Below are 17,836 nucleotides of genomic sequence, written 5' to 3'. Positions count from 1 at the left end.
CTGTTTTCAATGACAATGTTGTAAAAATATCATAATTTGTGATTAAAGGAATTCGTTAGATGTTAATAAGAAATGAGCCTCACACACACTGTGTGATCGGGTACAGCCTGGTAAACTTAGTATATGCATGGAGCTGGAGGAGATGGTGGTGCGCTCGGTTTGTTTTGACACGGTTTGTGCAGCGCTAATGATAGACACAAGAGAGGATGTAAATTACTGACAAAGCTGCTAAATACTGTAAAAAATAACTTTTCATGGTCCAAACATGTATGAAAATATCCTACATTAACACTATAAGTGGATTTAGTGGAGCTGTGCATGGCTCCCTGGTGTCTGTCCTGGCCTTGGTGGTGCTGTAGCCTGCCTGTGTGCCATCTCCCGGCTGTGGAGCTGCCCGTGGTGTCTGCGTCCGTAGCCAGTGACGTTATCCCATGTTTTCTATTATCAAGTCCTAATTTTTACACATCATTTTTAAATGGATACAGTATAACAGAATGTATCTCCCCATAAAACAGTCCACCCTGAATCAACTGCAATTCATGTTTTAGTTTGTGTTTGTGTTGAAAGTCTGTGAAGAATCTGGGAATTTTATTTTATAGCTCTGCTCAGAAAATGAACCAAACTAAATTTGTCTCTTGTACCTGGTGTGTAGGAGGCTGACACAGATGACAACCAGGGGACACTTGGCTTTGAGGAGTTCTGCTCCTTCTACAAGATGATGTCAACCCGCAGGGACCTGTACCTCCTCCTGCTCACCTACAGCAATCACAAAGACCACCTCAACACCGATGACCTGGCCCGCTACCTGGAGACTGAGCAAAAGGTATAGTGTGTGAGCATTTCTCTTATTCAGTGTCTTGTCAGACTGGTAGAAGTGACTCCACTGATTTAACATTGTGCTCCTTCAACAGTGAATCAAAATCGATGCACCACCGTTATCTTTGTTTGTATTCCTTGTCAAAACCTTTAACCTACATTACCCACAATGCAACTCGACAACTGGCTGTTTAGTTTGAGAGGTAGGTAGGTGTGTTGTTCCGGCCCTGAAGTGATGTAGCCTAGGCTGGATCACGCATCAATGGAAGCAGTATCCACTGGTACACAGGATGAGGTAGTGGGATGGGACATAATGGGAATGTATTGTTGTTAATGTGCATTTCTACTGCATCATTTTTCCAACCTACACTTAATTTGGATCAGCGGACGAGTGGGCCTGTAAAATCTGTAGTTGGTTGTGTGCTGAATTGTGACCTTGTATGTAGAGACAATGGTAATAGAGCATGCCATCAGTCTGATTTTAATCTGTAGGGGTCCCTAAGATGAGAACAATGTCAGCATACACTATACCCCACATGGAAGGGATAGGTTTTTATCAAGTGTGTTTAATCCATATACAAACAGGATGTCAAAGCAGTGTCTGGTTTCAGTTATGTTATGTTGGAACTGTGCTTTGACTTACAACTAGGTTGAGAGTTTTGGTGCCATCATAACCTCCCAAAGACCAGATAACTCATAGACTGTATCTGGCAATATGCTACAACCAAAGGCACTGGGTTGATTGAGACACTATTATTCGTGAAGAAATTGCTTCAAAATATATCTGTGAGATATATTTGTCTATCTGACATTATTATCAACCCAAATGTTGATATTCCGGTTGTTGTCCAGATTTATCAAATAGATCTTTCAGTTGTGGATGTATACTGTACAAGGTCCTAAAAAGGGGCTTTCTGAATAGTGAACCTGAGATAGGAGAGGACAAAAGATTAACCGAGTTCAGATTGGGCCCCTGAAGTGCTGCAATAAACAATACTGACATTGAGCACCCTACGGGAGTGTTTACTTTAGTACCTAAGATGCAGTGGTAAAGGGTTTTTGGATGAAGAACATCTCATTGATATACATTATACCATTGCCTGGAAAAGAAAAATCAGCTAACGATCAAAACAGCTCATATTATTATATATATATTTTTTTATAAAAACGTTTGTGCTCCTGTGGCCAATTATGTCTCCACCAGGGTATTTGAATGTGCTGATACCAATATTTCATATTTTTGTTGTTATATCCAGTGTTTAGTTCTGGTGCTGTGAATGAGACAGCTTTATTCCTCCTGGTATTGTAAAGCGTGTTCTTTAACATGATGCCAAGACGTGTTGCTACAAACTGTTGGCAGCTGTTTCTTTGTACACAAATTAGAAAAATAAGACCAGGTGTTTGTTTGACTGTTGTTATCAACTACATATCTTACTGTATTTCTCAGCAAACAACAGCCAGCGTCTGTTCGCACACAGCCCAAAGTAAACTGTGTTCCCAAAGCTGAAGGTCTGGTTTCAGTGGTGCAGAGCAAACAATGAAGTTAATTGGCCAACACTTTTCCATCGACTAATGACAGTATTGCAACGTCCACATGATAAGATCCATTATACATTACTCTCTTTCATTATTAGGGAAAATCGACTATATCCACAATAAAACCTGTAAATTTGATTTATTTGACAAATCCTTTAAAATATCTGATTTCACTTGTGTTCGATTTAATTAGGCTTACACACAAGTACGAAATTGTGAAATAAAAGCTGGTATTAAGTCAAGACAGCAACTTTGGTAATACACCCTCAAGCCTGTTAAAGGCCTGTCAAAAATGATTGTGGGGTTTGTAAGTGGACACGATTTTGCTCTGATGGCTGACATGGTGAAACAACTAGTGCAACAGCAGGGTCATCCCATGCTGATTGCTCTTTAGACATTCATGTTCTACTTTATTTGGTTTATGACATAATAAAGAAAAAACTAATGACATAAGCATCATCCTCAGCTGTACATTAGGCAAATGAGCAAATAGCCTGCCATCATGCAAAACCAAAGCTACTTTTAGACATGTAATGAGCTCTGCAGAACCCCCTGCAATGAGGGGCTGAATGTGAGAACCCTAATGTCGATCACGTTTCTACCAAGCGACAGATCCAACAATGGAAAAAAAACGAAAGGCCGATTTACAGTCAGATTTTATGAAGCACACAAGACACGCAACGTGCCCCTTTGCGTGCTTGCGTGCCCCCTCTTGCGGCTTGCGTGCGTCCACCAATTTTTCTAACTATACGACAAAGCGATGCGAGCCTCACGCAGCCCGCAAGGCTGTGATTGGTCTGCTTACTACCTCCCGTCCAGAGTCTAGTTTCCGGTTTCATGCCCCATAATACCGGCAGAAATCACGTAAGATTTAGAAGAACGAATATAGACCAAATAGAAGAGCACTTAGCAGAAGAGATCCGAAAGTATGACCACTTGTATAACCCGTCACTGACTGGCGGATTTGTCCACCAGAAAAAGGCTCTGAGGAGCCGCAGTGGCGATGTAAATAAACAGTAGACGAAGAAGAAGACGTCTAGTGTTCCGGCAGGGAATTAACACGCGCAACCCTTGGGGAACCATAAACCGAAACAAGTCCGTCGATGCAACTGCGTGGTCAGCCACAGTTGCAGTCGCAGTACTATTAATCGGCCATAAGAGTACAAATATCTCAGGATGGAAAAGTGTGAAAGTTAGGGACGAAGATGTCAAGAGAGAATCTCCTGCTTTGTTGTCACTCCTAGATGATTAAGTGTTTGTTCAAAGTATTAGCCAAGTTGACTGAGAGGTAAGCATTGGCATTTAAAGTTAGGCAGAGTCGAAGAAAGAATGAATATTAGTGTGTGTTTGTGCGTGCGTGCGTGTGCAGCACACAGCAACAATGCTTATGGGCTTACCACTGCTGAGTATTTGCTCTCCACAGCATTCTCAAGTGTACCCAATTTAACACAGTGCTGGGCACTCACTCTGCTTAGAGCTGCAGAAGTGGGGAGGAGAAACCCTTTTTCTATTATGGAAATAGCCCTGAGGAAATGATGTCCCACCATTTCATCGAGCTAAAGCCTCGTTCTCTCACACTTTAAAGTGTCACACATACACTGTGCAAAGGAGTCCCTGCTGTGGTATGTTACACCCCATTTCAATAATTTACATTAACGGGAATGTGATTGACCAATCAGAAGTCTTACAAGGGCAGCCACCAGACACACAGCTGGATTCTGCTGTCAGGATGGAAAAGAAATGTCATGTATGGAGTTCAGTCTTCAGAAATCCCTCCTGATGCTGGGTATTATTCTGTTGTTAGTACATGCTAAATATTGTTGCTTGACACACATTTCCATACTTTGTAGATGACCAAGGCGACCAAGGACCACTGTCTGGAAATTGTCAACAAATTTGAACCCTGTTCTGAAAACCAGAAAGAAGCCGTTTTGGGAATTGATGGTAAGTCCACTTTGATTTCAAGTCGTCATCCAGTTCTCTTGTGTTTGCATCTAATTGAACATTGTTCAAATTTCTGGAGAAATGTTTAATTCTGTCTCTCTACATAAATGCTCTTATATGTCGTGCCACAAAGAGTTTCCTATTAGTACAGAATTACAGTGTTAGTGTGTGTGTTTGTGTTGAAAGTGTAGCCAGTCCAATAGGTTGTTGCCAGCTGTCAGTCAGCAACAACTTGACTCATCAGTTCTGCTTTAAAAAATCTGATAATTTTCACAGACAATTTAATTGCAATTCATTCATAAGGGTAGATGCTTTTGTTGAGAGGCACTCACAATAATAGCATGATCATGATCATGGCTGCTTACTTCTTTGAGTGTCATTGAAAATAGTACAATCTGTAATGTTTAGAGAAGTAGTACTAATGGAGTAGAATTAGTACTGTTTGTGTGTGGGTAACAATCAAAAAAAGCTTTAGTATGCATTCCATAATGATGTAAATTTACAGTGTAATTAAAATTAAGGTGGTATGAAGTATTGACAATATCTCTCTACTGCTTCTATAGTGAAACTTATTTTCCCTCACTCCTGTGCTGCAATGAAATTGAGACACTGCCTCCCTGCTGTTGACACAAATAGAAAATGTAATTGTCAACCTTTATTGCGAACTGAATCCAAATATTTAAAGTTAAGTAATGTTACCTTTTCAGACATTGTTTGTTCTAAGACTATATTAAATTAAAGCTTTAATTATGCAAGGGTCATGATTGAGATCCTAATCTTTACATGAAAAATGTGACAGCTCTAAAAAATATATTATATTATATATAATAAATATATTTTAAAATAGCAATAATAACAGCACCACCTAAAGTATAAACTGAATAAGGTCTTACCTTGACAGTTACATTTCAATAAATCAACAAATGTGGCTGAAATGTTGCAGTTTGAGTCTTTCATGAAAGTGAACATAGAATCATTGCTGGGTTTAAATAGTCTTATTCCATTTTTACACTGGATTCACACATGGGATCAACCGTGCACCTGCTGTAAAGAGCTGTCTGTTTGATCTTTCTTTCAGGTTTCACAAATTACACACGCAGCCCAGCAGGGGACATCTTCAACCCAGAACACTACAATCTGAACCAGGACATGAACCAGCCGTTGTGCAACTACTTCATCGCCTCCTCACACAACACATATCTGATGGGTGACCAGCTGATGTCACAGTCTCGGGTGGACATGTACGCCTGGGTGCTGCAGGCGGGCTGTCGCTGTGTAGAAGGTCAGCTTAGACATATGAAACATATACACACAAGGTGCATACACTTCCAGTGTATAGGCTCAGTTTAATAATGGAATAAAGGTGATATATGATCATATGTGTGTAGCTCACTTGTTCATGTGACGTGCAGTATTCTGCCTGATCTTTAAAAATTCTGTTTGGAGTGATTGTCCGAATGTTATCTTGAGGCAACATGTTCTCGGACTTCATGTCACAGAATCTGAGGGTGTCACAGAATACTGTGGAACAACACACAAACACACACACAACTTGTCTCTTTAACCAGATTCTTAGTCACCACAACGTTTCTTTTTCTCCATGACACCTGCTACATCAAAGGTGTAGCCCATGACATGACACCACCAGTGACTGAATGGTCCCAGGCTCTATGTTCCAACAGTATTCATTTACCGTGTTAGTGTGTATTGCAAATTCTTCGTCCAGCAGGAGGAAATAGCTACACTCTTTTGCTTTTGTATCTATCTTCATTGTCTTGCATTTATGTTTAAAATGTGAAAATAGTGGAGCTTTGAAAAAAAAACATAAAATCATTTAAATAAATATGTTTAGACATGTCTTTGCGTGCCACACAATGTAATATAATAAATGTTGGGGTGAGTTAAGAATAGAGGAAAACATGTTGGGGGATGTCTGGAATTATCTTCTGTAAAAAGGTCACCACCCACTCCACTGCGGTCTCTGCCCTAGGACTGAGGCCAGCAGAAATCTATGTGCGCTGAGCTCAACGCAACATATATTGCATGTAGGCTTGAATGAAGGTCAGCTGCTGAGAGATTTGTTAAAGCTGCATGTTTAGTTCTCATTGTGAACAAAGCACAAACTACAGAGCCAAAGTGGACATACTGTGTCTGGTAATTAGTGCAAATATCAAAAGCTGTTTTTGTGGAAAAGCAGATCTGATGAAGTCAGATACCAATCAACTATCAACTATAGTGTTATGCCTTTTGTGTAGCATAAAGTAGTTCTATGACAAAGAGGAAAATGATCTTTGGATACAACACACACAGCACCTGCTATGATGCTTTAGTTCCTGGTTTGGGTCTACAAGTGAGATTTGGCTTTATCAATATTTTTAAGTTTAGACAGCATTCTGATCATGTTGTCTTTTCCTCCTGTGTATACAGTGGACTGCTGGGACGGTCAAGATGGTGAGCCCATCGTCCATCACGGCTACACCCTCACTTCAAAGATTCTCTTCAAAGATGTCATTGAGACCATCAACAAGTACGCCTTCGTCAAGAATGAGTATGTTTACTCACACACACACACACATTTTCCCTTTTAATATGTTCTAAGTTTTCCTTTCATATGTTTAATTCTATGAATCACCTGCTTCCATGGATTACTCCCATGTATCATTGTCATGCTATAATGGTAGCTGTCAAAGCATAAAGCATGTGTATGTGTGCAAATAGCTCCAGCAGCATATGGACATGTATACTGCAGTACATGTGGTAGCGTTGCATTACCCGGGCTATTGGATGTAAAACATGGAGACAATTAGAGAAAGAGAGGTTTGAATACAATTTCTAGATGGGATGGATTTTGCAACTTTGTTTGAGTAAAATGTTGATGTGATTTATATCATTTAAGCATAGGCTAGAATGTAGAATATGTGCATAAGGAGAAAAAACAAAGAGTTGATATTATAGCTGCAACAAGATGTTTTGATTAATGTGTTCTTTTATATTTATATTCTCAAGTTGCACAATTTGTTTTCTAGTACAATAGTACTGAAGAGGTCCCTCCTCTTGTAAAATGTGAAAGGAAACCACATTGTGCATGTCTTCCACGATGTCTACCAAAATACAGCCAATTAATCCCTTGGTTGGCGCTTACATTGCATAATAGGACATTTAAGTTGACCTTAACTCTCCACTGTAATTCAGCTGAGCTTCTTTATAAATCTCTGTGGCTCAGGGGCATTGCAGGGCCACAGATCTAAGTCCCATTCAAACTTAATAGCTGCCTAAGGCTGTTCCAACTCCCTCTGTATGTGCGAACAATCTGTAACACGTCAGCCAACAGTTTCTCATCGATGATAAGTTGAGTTGAGATCTGGTGACTGTGAAGGCAACAGCATGTGATTCACGTCACCATTCAGTGAGTCCTTGTCCTGCATAGAACCTTTAATTTCCTTTAATTTGTATCTACAGACAATACACAGGTATATAAAGCAACCTGTGCAGCACATAAAGAAAAGAGAGCTGACACACAGACACCTTCCTCCTCACAGCATCAGAGGGTGACAACCCCATCGACACACATCACATTAGAGGATGGAGAGTTAGTCGCTATTTTTAGATCCCATCTCTTCAAGTAAAATGAAGGAGAAACACTTGCGTTGTGTGCATGTTCACCTTCAGTGTGTGATTTAGAAAACACAATCATGGTCACCATATTCCAGAGATAATTGACTGGGAAGGAGCAGGGTGAAAGGCTGCGTTCAACATCAAAGAGTTATCAGATTTTCCAGGACGCTGAATACAATCAGGCTCTGTAGACGGCTGACGGGGACAAAATTGGGATGAAAGGCTTCAATGGGAATCAACACAGTCAATATGTTGGGATGAGGAGTCTGCTTCTGAATGTAGCTGAATTTAAAAGCTTGTTTTACATGCTGCACCACAGATGCTGTGGAATATTTATTTGTATCCACAGATGGAACGACATTCATGTTCATCAGTCTTTTTACAAGTGTTGATAAAAATCATAAAAACAGTTGGCTCTGAGGAGTCCTCTTTTAGAGCAGCAGACATTTGCAGACACGTAAGTTTGTAGGTTGTTGTTTATTTTATTCAGTGGAGCTGAACCACAGGAAAAACCTTTAGAAAAGGTTAATTGAAATCCCACTGGCATGTGACCTGTTAGGATATAAGTGTGCCTTAAATATACCAGGGAAAGTTGTTGTGTTCATGCTGAACATGTCCTAAAAGTAATACAAATAAATGAGGTAAGTATCAGAATCAGACTGTATTTATTGCCAAGTAGGTTTACACCTACATGGAATTTGCTCTGGTTGTTGGTGCATACAATGAACATAAAAACACAATAAATACTACACACATAAGAAAAAAACAATATATAAAATAAAAAGATATAAAAGATATAAAAAGTAAAATGCAAAACAGGAGAGCAATGTCAATTTGTAATATGCAATGTAATGTAATGTAATGTAATATAATATAATATAATATAATATAATATAATATAATATAATATAATATAATATAATATAATATAATATAATATAATATAATATAATATAATATAATATAATATAATATAAAATGTGTTAATGTAACACATCCTTGAGGCTTGAGGGCGGGATAAAAGTCCAAGTCAGACCCTTCTCTATAACTGCCCCCTACCCCTGGAACTTTTTCTCTCCCAGTGTAAAATGATGATATGTTTTATCTTTGTTGTTTTTTTAAATTCAATGCAAAGTTTCTTTAAGTTTCTTGGGTTACTAATTAATGTTACATTTCTCAACACCAAATGCCGAATGTAGTGAAACATCTTATGACTTATTTTTTATACCCTACCCATGAACTCATTGTATCATGGGTACATCATGAAAAGTAGTGTAAAAACAATGGTCATTAACTCAGCAATATCTACCATCATGCTTTTTCGTTTGCGGCATTGACAGGAAGAAAAATGGCAGATAGATGAGGAGAGAGAGGGCAGTATGTGTCAGCCTCCCTTCTCTGGCAATTATACTCCTTATTATTCCTGTCAGTAATATCAGACTTATTGTGAGGATAAAGACATAATAATAATAATAATATATCAGACGGTGTAGTTTGTTTTTTTAATGACCGGCATGAGATAAATGTGAGTTGTGGTTGTGAAATAAGAGCAGAGCAGCACATCACAACTCAAACTGACAAAAAGCGTATATTTTTCAATTTAAACATCGTCAGTATTAGTGATAATACGTGTAAGTGTAAAATAAACATTTTAAAAATATCATTGGATTTTCCACCAGTCACCGCTGTTGTATGCCATAAAGTCTGTGAGACTGTGTCTGAGCTAACTGCTTAAATATGAAAAGCTTACACTAATAAGCATTGCTGGCATATTAACATTCGTATTCTTAGCAGATAAAATGATTACTAATTAGCACTCCACTTGGCAAAGTCCAGCTGAGAAGCATTGGAATGAGATCCTCTGGGGGGAATGGATATTTCTACCAAATGTAATTCATCCTGTAGGAAACATAAATGTCTGCACATAAAATTTTATGGCAATTCATCAGATAGGTGTTGGGATATTTCCACTCCGAATTGATGGATGTCTGAGCAACGGACCAATATTTCCATCCCTCTGAGTCCTATTTTAGTTAGATTTCATTTTGTTTTAAAGCCCCACCCAGTAGCTGCCTGTCAGTTTCTAAATATATGCTTGTATTGGTGTACAAATCCATCAGGAGACGAGCACCTGCACACTTGTCGGACATGAATTTCATGTCACCTCCCTGTGGATCACCCAGCTCCTCCCAGGCGGAGGACAATGAAATACACATTTAGTGCAACAGTCTCATCCAATATTTTAAACCTTTTATAGTACATTTTAGAATAGGCTCTAACTTAACATATTTAGCTTAAGATTCACTGAATCTATATAATTCTTTATTTGATTGATTTGTTATTATTTAATTTAATTTAAAAAAAATTTAGTTATCATTTCCTCATGTATCTTCTTAGTATTTATTTAATTTACATTATACTAATAATTGTATTGCAGCTTTGAATTAAAGTGCTGCCTAAATATTGATTTGATTTAGAGCCACTGCTTAAGCGTTGTCAAAATTAAGAGGAGTCAGGGACCTGAGAATAATTCACAAATAATTGTATTCCTTAAAGTAGCTGCTCACGTTGAGATGAGTCTCGGACTCCTACTCAGTCAGCTGTTAAGTTGTTAGATAAAATATAAGCTACTGGTTAATAAAGATCCAATCAGCTCATTAACAAATCCAAACAATTCTGTCACCAGAAATGAAATGACTTCAGACACAACAAAGTTTTAAAGGTAAACATGCACAGTTAATAGCAAAAAGACAAACTGCCAAATTACAACATTTAAGACGAGACATTTTTATTTGTGGCTATCTTGAAAAATGTTGATTTTAGTTGTTATCCTGTGTTGGTGCTTTAGGTGTGATGCCGTTACTGGACTGAACAGTGTATGCTGTCTGTTCTAGTGAAGAAAAGAGCTGACACTGAATCTTAAGTCATGACTTCTTACACTTTCACCTCTGCTGTGAGAAGCGTCTGAAGATATTCATGGAGAAAAGAAACTGTGTGTCCTCCTCGACCTTTCATCCCTGTAACTCCAGTCTGTTGTGTGTGATTATCCCTCAGTTACCCAGTCATCCTGTCCATCGAGAACCACTGCAGTGTCCCTCAGCAAAAGAAGATGGCCCAGTACCTTGTTGAGATCCTGGGGGACAAACTGGACCTGGCCAACATCAAAGCAGATGAGTCTGGACAACTGCCGTCACCAGAAACCCTCAAGGGCAAGATCCTCGTTAAGGTATCGTCAAAGTGTGGGTGCAGCGTGAAGTGTTCAGGAGAACAGACTGAGAGAGGTCTGTCCTCAGGCGATTATCTCAACTCACAGTTTCATTACCGTGAGTTTGAGGCTCAAAGAAATTACATCAAAGGCAGGAGCTATTCGACAGATTGAGGAGATGTGATTAGAGTATTTGAATATGACATGTGCAGGAGAAGAGCAGGAAAAAATATGTTGATTGAAAGATTGAATAAAAAGCATGAGATATTTATGGACTATTTGTGTGTAGTAAGAGCTGACTGCAGGCCCATTATCTGGATACACTGGTCTGATGTTATAAAAAACACTGACCAGAGATGGCTGCAGGTCGGGAACAGTTCTGGGTCTTATTTTCCCAGCTGGGTGAAGCTGCAAATTCGGAAAGAGGATGACATATTTCTACGTTAAATGATTTGTTGGATGTGGCATTCACTCACGTCTCTCCAGGTTTTACAACAGGAAATCAACATCTCATTACTTGATGCTTTTCTGCCACAGCCAATTCCTGGCAGTCGTGGGACTGACCGGGGTTAAAATAAAAAGTCTTTAAGTTTTGGATTAAAACATCCACTTTCAGACACTGTCTCACGCTGACCAAACATATATATAGGCTCCTGGGATGAATCCAGCACCAGAAAATTGGGTCACATCTAGCCACAAAGATTGTTCATTGCATTGGACAGCAGACAGCAGAGGACAATAGAATTTAGTTTGAGGTGCAGCATTAAAAGAAGTGAATTTTAGTTACATCTTTTTTAGTGCCATTGTTACTCATTATCCAACTCGTGCCCAATCTTTGATTTAGATTTTCTGGTGTTTTTTTATTTCAGTTTAGTCTGCATTATTAAGCATCTTGTTATCTTGTTGAATGTTTAAAATAACAATTTTAAAATTTTAAATTTTAAATTTTAAAACACACTGACCACTCAAGCTCAAGATGTTTACTGTTACACCGATCATATCAGCACAACTGTGTGAAAAACGTTTTCTGGTAAGCAGCATTCAGTAAAGGGTAGTTAAGTTATAAAGATTGAACAAATAATGAGAAATAACGGAGTACACAATAATGAACTCAGAATACTCAGTTCATAAGAACAAATAAATACAGAAAACAGTCAAAGATGGAATACTTGTGAAATATTGCACAGTTATTAAGATTGCACTTGTACTGTGAGTCTGTGTGTTCAATGTTTTATTCGGTTGTTGAATGTACATTATTTGTGTGAGTGTGTTGTGGGAGTCTCTGAAAAGATTTATCTCCTCAATTACCAGTGAGGGCCTGGACAAATCTGACTGGTGAACAAACATCTCCCTTGTTAAGCTGCCCTGAATTCTTGCTCCTAAAGATGCAGAGCTAACCTATATGTCACAGTCGATGTGTGTGATCTACTCAGAGCGACTGGTGTAGTTTGTTCAAGCTATATTTACCTCAGCAAAAAGCTCTTTCCTTAAAAACCTTGACAACAGCTGTATCTGTCATTTGTAATCTCACTGTGATCACTGCTAAAAACCTAAACTTCCTTTGGTCTCAGTGCAGTTATAGTTGTGATAAAGAGCAAGGCATAATGTGGTAACTGCAATGTGTATAAAGTGTTGCAGCACAGTTGTCTTCACACCTGGCTTTAACCAACAGAAGCAGGGGAGCATGTTCTGTTAGCAAGGGAGGGAACAGTACTCAGGTTAATGAGGCTGTATTGACACCAGATGCTTTCACTAAAGATGAGGCACTTAGCCAATACCTGGCACACTAAGTGCTGCTCTGCCAGCTGTTACAGCCGCATTACTATCTGGGTGCACTCGGCAGAGTGTTAGTGATGGCACCAGTGTACGAGCACTGTGAGGACCACTGATATGTAGCACTTTGGCTTTCCCAGCCTGCAGCTCAGCAGCACTCACTGTGGATTGGACTCTTATCACCCACATAGTGCTGCTGCAGGCCTCAGCATCCATGACACTGGGATGGAGAATGATTGCGAAACCACCGGACAAAGACCTCACTCTTTAATGAAAAATCCATGGAGCAGGCAGTAAGAGTGAATTAGAGAGATACCTATACCTTTTGAACCCGTACATCCTTCAATGTCGAATCTCTTCTGCAAATCTCCCCCCTTGAGGCCTGTCAATGACAATAATAGCAAGTCCAAATATACTCTGAATGGACGTTGTTGACCCACAGCTTTATCAGACACTAAATCCTCTGAGACTTATGTTAAACATGTTAAACTAAACTGATGTTCAAGACAATTGACCAAGTAAAGAGAGCTAGGCAGATACAACATGAACGCTGACTATGTTGGAAACAATTCCCTGATAAATAAATGAGATAATTTGATAAAGAATGCTTGACAATATACTAACAACAAATTACATGTCATTCATAGTAATAACATAGCTCACTTATCAAAAACAATTTATCAACTTTAATGGTCATTTGTAGTATTTTATACATTAGACACATTGATTTGCCCTGGCTAGTTAATAGTAGAACATCAATACTAAAAACAAAAGATGCACAAATTTATTTTTTAGTTTCAGGCACTTAATAACAGTTGCTCCTTTGTGGGCAAAGTTCAAATCCCAGCTCATGTTTTTGGAGCACACTTAGCCTTGATTACACATTGCCAAGGAGGGCGGACTGGGAGGACGGTCCCTCGTTGGATACAATGATTAAATGAATGGTGCTGTTTGTAATTATAGTGTGAAGTTCTGACTTGTTCTTTGCTCCTCCAGGGGAAGAAACTGCCTCCCAACATTGATGAGAACGCAGAGGAAGGAGACGTGTCAGACGAGGACAGTGCTGATGAGATGGAGGACGACTGCAAGCTGATGAACGGAGATGTATGTTCCCTCTTTGTTTTCCTCCATGCACCACATTTAATTCTTCTTTGTAACAGTTACTTGTTGGCTTGTTTACTTGTTTTCAGCAGATGGAATGTTATATTTGCGTCTATTTTGTTTGTACTTGATGGTTCATGTTAAAACTTTAAGCAGTGGTAATGGAGTGCTCTCCTCTCCTACATGGTCCTTGTTCCTTTTGTTGATCTCCTGTATCTGTGCTGTTTGCTCCTGTCTTTCTCTCTGTGTGGCTATTGTTCTCATTTCCTGCTCTTCTCTTTCCCTGTTTGTCTCTTCTTCTTTTTCTTCTCTTCAACTATTGCTTGCTTCTTTCAAAGTGGAAGGTACTGTATAAAAGCTCATTCTCAACCACCTCAGAAATCTCAACAGGTCATGTGCCATATTTTCTTATTCATCCTTTCTGTGAATGTTTAACTAGGTATATCCACATGTGTTGTGGAAGGAGTCTTTATCTGAAGCAATGCTTGGACATTTTTTTTAAGAATTGGAACAGTCTCAGATTTGTGAGAACAGATAGTTCTGAAAATAATCATCGATATGCTAATATTCGCTGAAGGGCGGATGAATCAGGGCTACTAGGACTTGGTTATTTCAAAACACAACATTATTTGTTTATTTCAAATGTTTGCGGCCTGGGTAAATATTCTACTTACTTTACTCAATAAATGTAATGGAAAATAATATTTAAGTTCAAACTTTAATAAAATCTTCGAAAAAAATTGTATTCAATGGCTGTGATAACAGTACTGTGCAATGTATATATATCCTGTTCTCACAAAGAAAGCGGAGAAGCAAATCCTGGATCCACTTCCTTCCCACGTCTGCACCAAATTTTAATTGGACTATTTAAAACTAATAAACAAATGCAGTCAATAACATAACCTCCTTGGCAGAGATGCATAATCTGGCACATAATATATTGCATACCTCTGCCCAAGCCTAAAAGTCACCTTCAATCGAAATCAAGTTCCCAAATTGCACACACTCATATAGGTGTCCCCTAAATATGGCAGATTTTTTCAAGTAAGATACATTATTCTTCGGATAATTTATGAAAATATCAATTAATGTTAAAGAAAGTGAAAATACTGCATCTGTCCCTTTGTCCAGATAGACACCAACATTCACAACTTTCATGGCATATACCACACCCTTCCACCAATTTTCAACAACTCCTTTTATTTGCATAATTGTTAAGTTAAATAGCAATTAAAACAATCTTCTTGGCTCAGTTAATTATCCTCATAGAGATGAAGAACAAGGAGTCATGCAGCAGATGGCCTGGTCCCTACAGAGACCTGATCTCAGCATCATGGAGTCAGTGTGTGATCACATGAAGACACAGAAACACTGAGAACTGAACAACTGTGGAAACGTCTCCAAGATGCTCTGAACAAACAACTTGACAATAACCTTAAGCACTGTGCAGGTGAACTGAGGAGAACCGCTGCTGCTGCTTTATAGGAAAATAGTGTTGTTGTTTTTTTCTTTGCATTGATAGAAACCCATCATCGTACTCATTTTAAAAGCATTCTCTCTTAAGGTTCAGTGCCAAAAACATTTGCACAGTACCATTACAGTATTTTTCAATTATAGGTTTTTATTTAAAAGAGAAAAGTAAGTATGTTAAAAAAAAGTTACAAAAATATCATTTTATTATTATAGTTTAACCAAATTCAGCAAAGTTTGAAAAAGGTTTATGTAAAAGATACAGAATATACCCCAAATTACATTCATCATATATGGACAGCACTGATTGGACACCACTCAAAACACACAATCCCTCTGTGGAGCTAGTAATGCTGCCTGTGGTCTGATGCAAGATCAGGGAGGTTTTTGGATTCACTCTGCCACCATGTGGCTGAGTTGAGCATGTGCATAAAGGATAACATAAAGGATGTCATGCTGTAACATCTGGAAATGCTTACATTTCTGAAGGTTCCATTCATCAACCCCTCTGGGGTTGTATTGCTTCATCTTTGCTCCTTATGAAATGTACATTCTTTTTATATTCTGCATGATGTAAAAGAACATAACTTTACAGTAAGAGCTCTGGTTAAACCAGTGGACTCAAAGGGCTAGTTTACCTAGATTATAAAAAACATATGACATGTTTTCCTCTTCTATCTCTAGTGGACTGCACCATGGTAATCATTTGTGTTTTGGTCTTCTTCCACCTCAGGACGAGTATTTCCTCTGAATAATCCGCAGAACACACTGCGAACAGTTTTCATTTTAATGATTTTTTAATTAGAGGTGATGTGGGTAAACTGCCTTATTAATTCAAACATATATATATATATTGTTAGGATACCGTACATATACATCATACTCTCACATGTGGGATGAGTTACAGGACTGAAGCAGACATTCCTTGAATGGTGTGGGATGTTTATTCAATATAATGTACTGTATAAGGTTTCAACCTCAGTGAGCTTGACTTCAGGATCTTGCTCAATGTGTTCTCTCTCTTTGACTCGTGGGACCAGAGACTTTTTCAAAAATCCTCTACAGTGGGAAAACAATTATAAACAATCACAAGTGGCATGAGGTTCTTTATTGTTACTACCAAGGTGGACTAGCTGAGGTTCTACAGCTGCACTGCCAGTAGTTCTGCTTAATTTCCAGTGTGACTGAGGGTTTTGCACATTTACCTTTGCATTCCTTACTTTGAATACTTTTGGAACATTATCACACTGACATATCCACTGTCATTATTCAAAGTTAAAATTTCATGGATCCAGCATTCATCAGTTCATCAGTCTTTTGGTCATTTTGAGCTTACAAAACATCAGGAAATGGGGTGGAAAAGGTCCATTGCAAACTCATTTAACATCTGAGAAAAACAATCTTGTTCTCAGGAAACTAATAATTTTGGGCATATTGGCTTAATAATGACATCAATGATTATTAGATTATCTACTTTTTGTCAATAAACATTGTAGTATGCCTCCATCCTCCCTCACCTCAGCTAATGTCATGATGTCATTTTAATATGTCCGCTTTTGCAAACTAATAACTTTCATCAACATTGTACGCTTATAATATATATATATATATATATATATATATATATATATATATATATATATACACTGGTCAAAATGAAGGGAACACTAAATCGTCACAGTATAACACCCAGTCAGTTAAACAGGAAGAAGGTTTGCTGTGTCTCCCCGCAAAGTCCCAAGGACAGGAACAGAAGGGACAGGAGGAGCACTGCCAGAGCCCTACAGAATGACCTCCAGCAGACTACTGTTGTGCATGTGCCTGACCAAACTATCTGGAACAGACTCCATGAAAGTGGTATGAGGGCCCGACGTCCTCTAGTGGGAGCTCAGTAAAGATTTTCAACCAAATAATTTGTTCACCAAAATCCGATTTGTGAGTGTTCCCTTCTTTTTGGAGCAGTTTGTGTATATAGGAGCTGTTCAAGGTTAACCTCCCACATCATGTGTGTAACTGTCTCTGTTTAACTGTTCATCCCCCAGACATCTGCCAACAGAAAGCAGGTGGAGAACATGGCCAAGAAAAAGCTTGACAACCTGATGAAGGAGTCAAAGATTCGAGACAGAGAAGACCCAGACAGCTTCACCATAGCAGCCCTCCCTCCAGCCGGGAAGCCCTCGGAGAAGACTGGCTCCAAGGTAAACACAAGTTCAAGTCAAAAGCACACAGCATTGAGACGGAAAAGAGGAATAACAGAATTTGATAGAATTGTAGCTGGAGGAAAAACACCATGCTTTAATTCAAAGGTACTGCAAACACACAAAAACAACTTTATATTTTTAAATACATTTCAGGTTTGGACTGCTGCAGGGGCAA

General features: G+C 38.7%; 1 protein-coding gene across 1 annotated transcript in view; it reads left to right on the top strand.

Annotated features, from left to right (window-relative positions):
• The window catches only part of plch2a (phospholipase C, eta 2a), a 66,875-nt gene that overhangs the window by 24,927 nt on the left and 24,112 nt on the right, over positions 1-17,836 (top strand). The window contains exons 6-13 of the mRNA XM_061075134.1: positions 653-823; positions 4,203-4,296; positions 5,375-5,578; positions 6,724-6,844; positions 10,966-11,137; positions 13,886-13,993; positions 14,329-14,334; positions 17,503-17,658. Of these exons, the coding sequence (XP_060931117.1) occupies positions 653-823; positions 4,203-4,296; positions 5,375-5,578; positions 6,724-6,844; positions 10,966-11,137; positions 13,886-13,993; positions 14,329-14,334; positions 17,503-17,658 (1,032 nt within the window). The remainder of the gene's footprint in view (positions 1-652; positions 824-4,202; positions 4,297-5,374; positions 5,579-6,723; positions 6,845-10,965; positions 11,138-13,885; positions 13,994-14,328; positions 14,335-17,502; positions 17,659-17,836) is intronic.

The sequence above is a fragment of the Limanda limanda genome, chromosome 7 (genome assembly GCF_963576545.1).
Source record: "Limanda limanda chromosome 7, fLimLim1.1, whole genome shotgun sequence".
In the NCBI taxonomy this organism is placed as follows: Eukaryota; Metazoa; Chordata; class Actinopteri; order Pleuronectiformes; family Pleuronectidae; genus Limanda; species Limanda limanda.
This window is presented reverse-complemented; position numbering and strand designations above follow the sequence as displayed.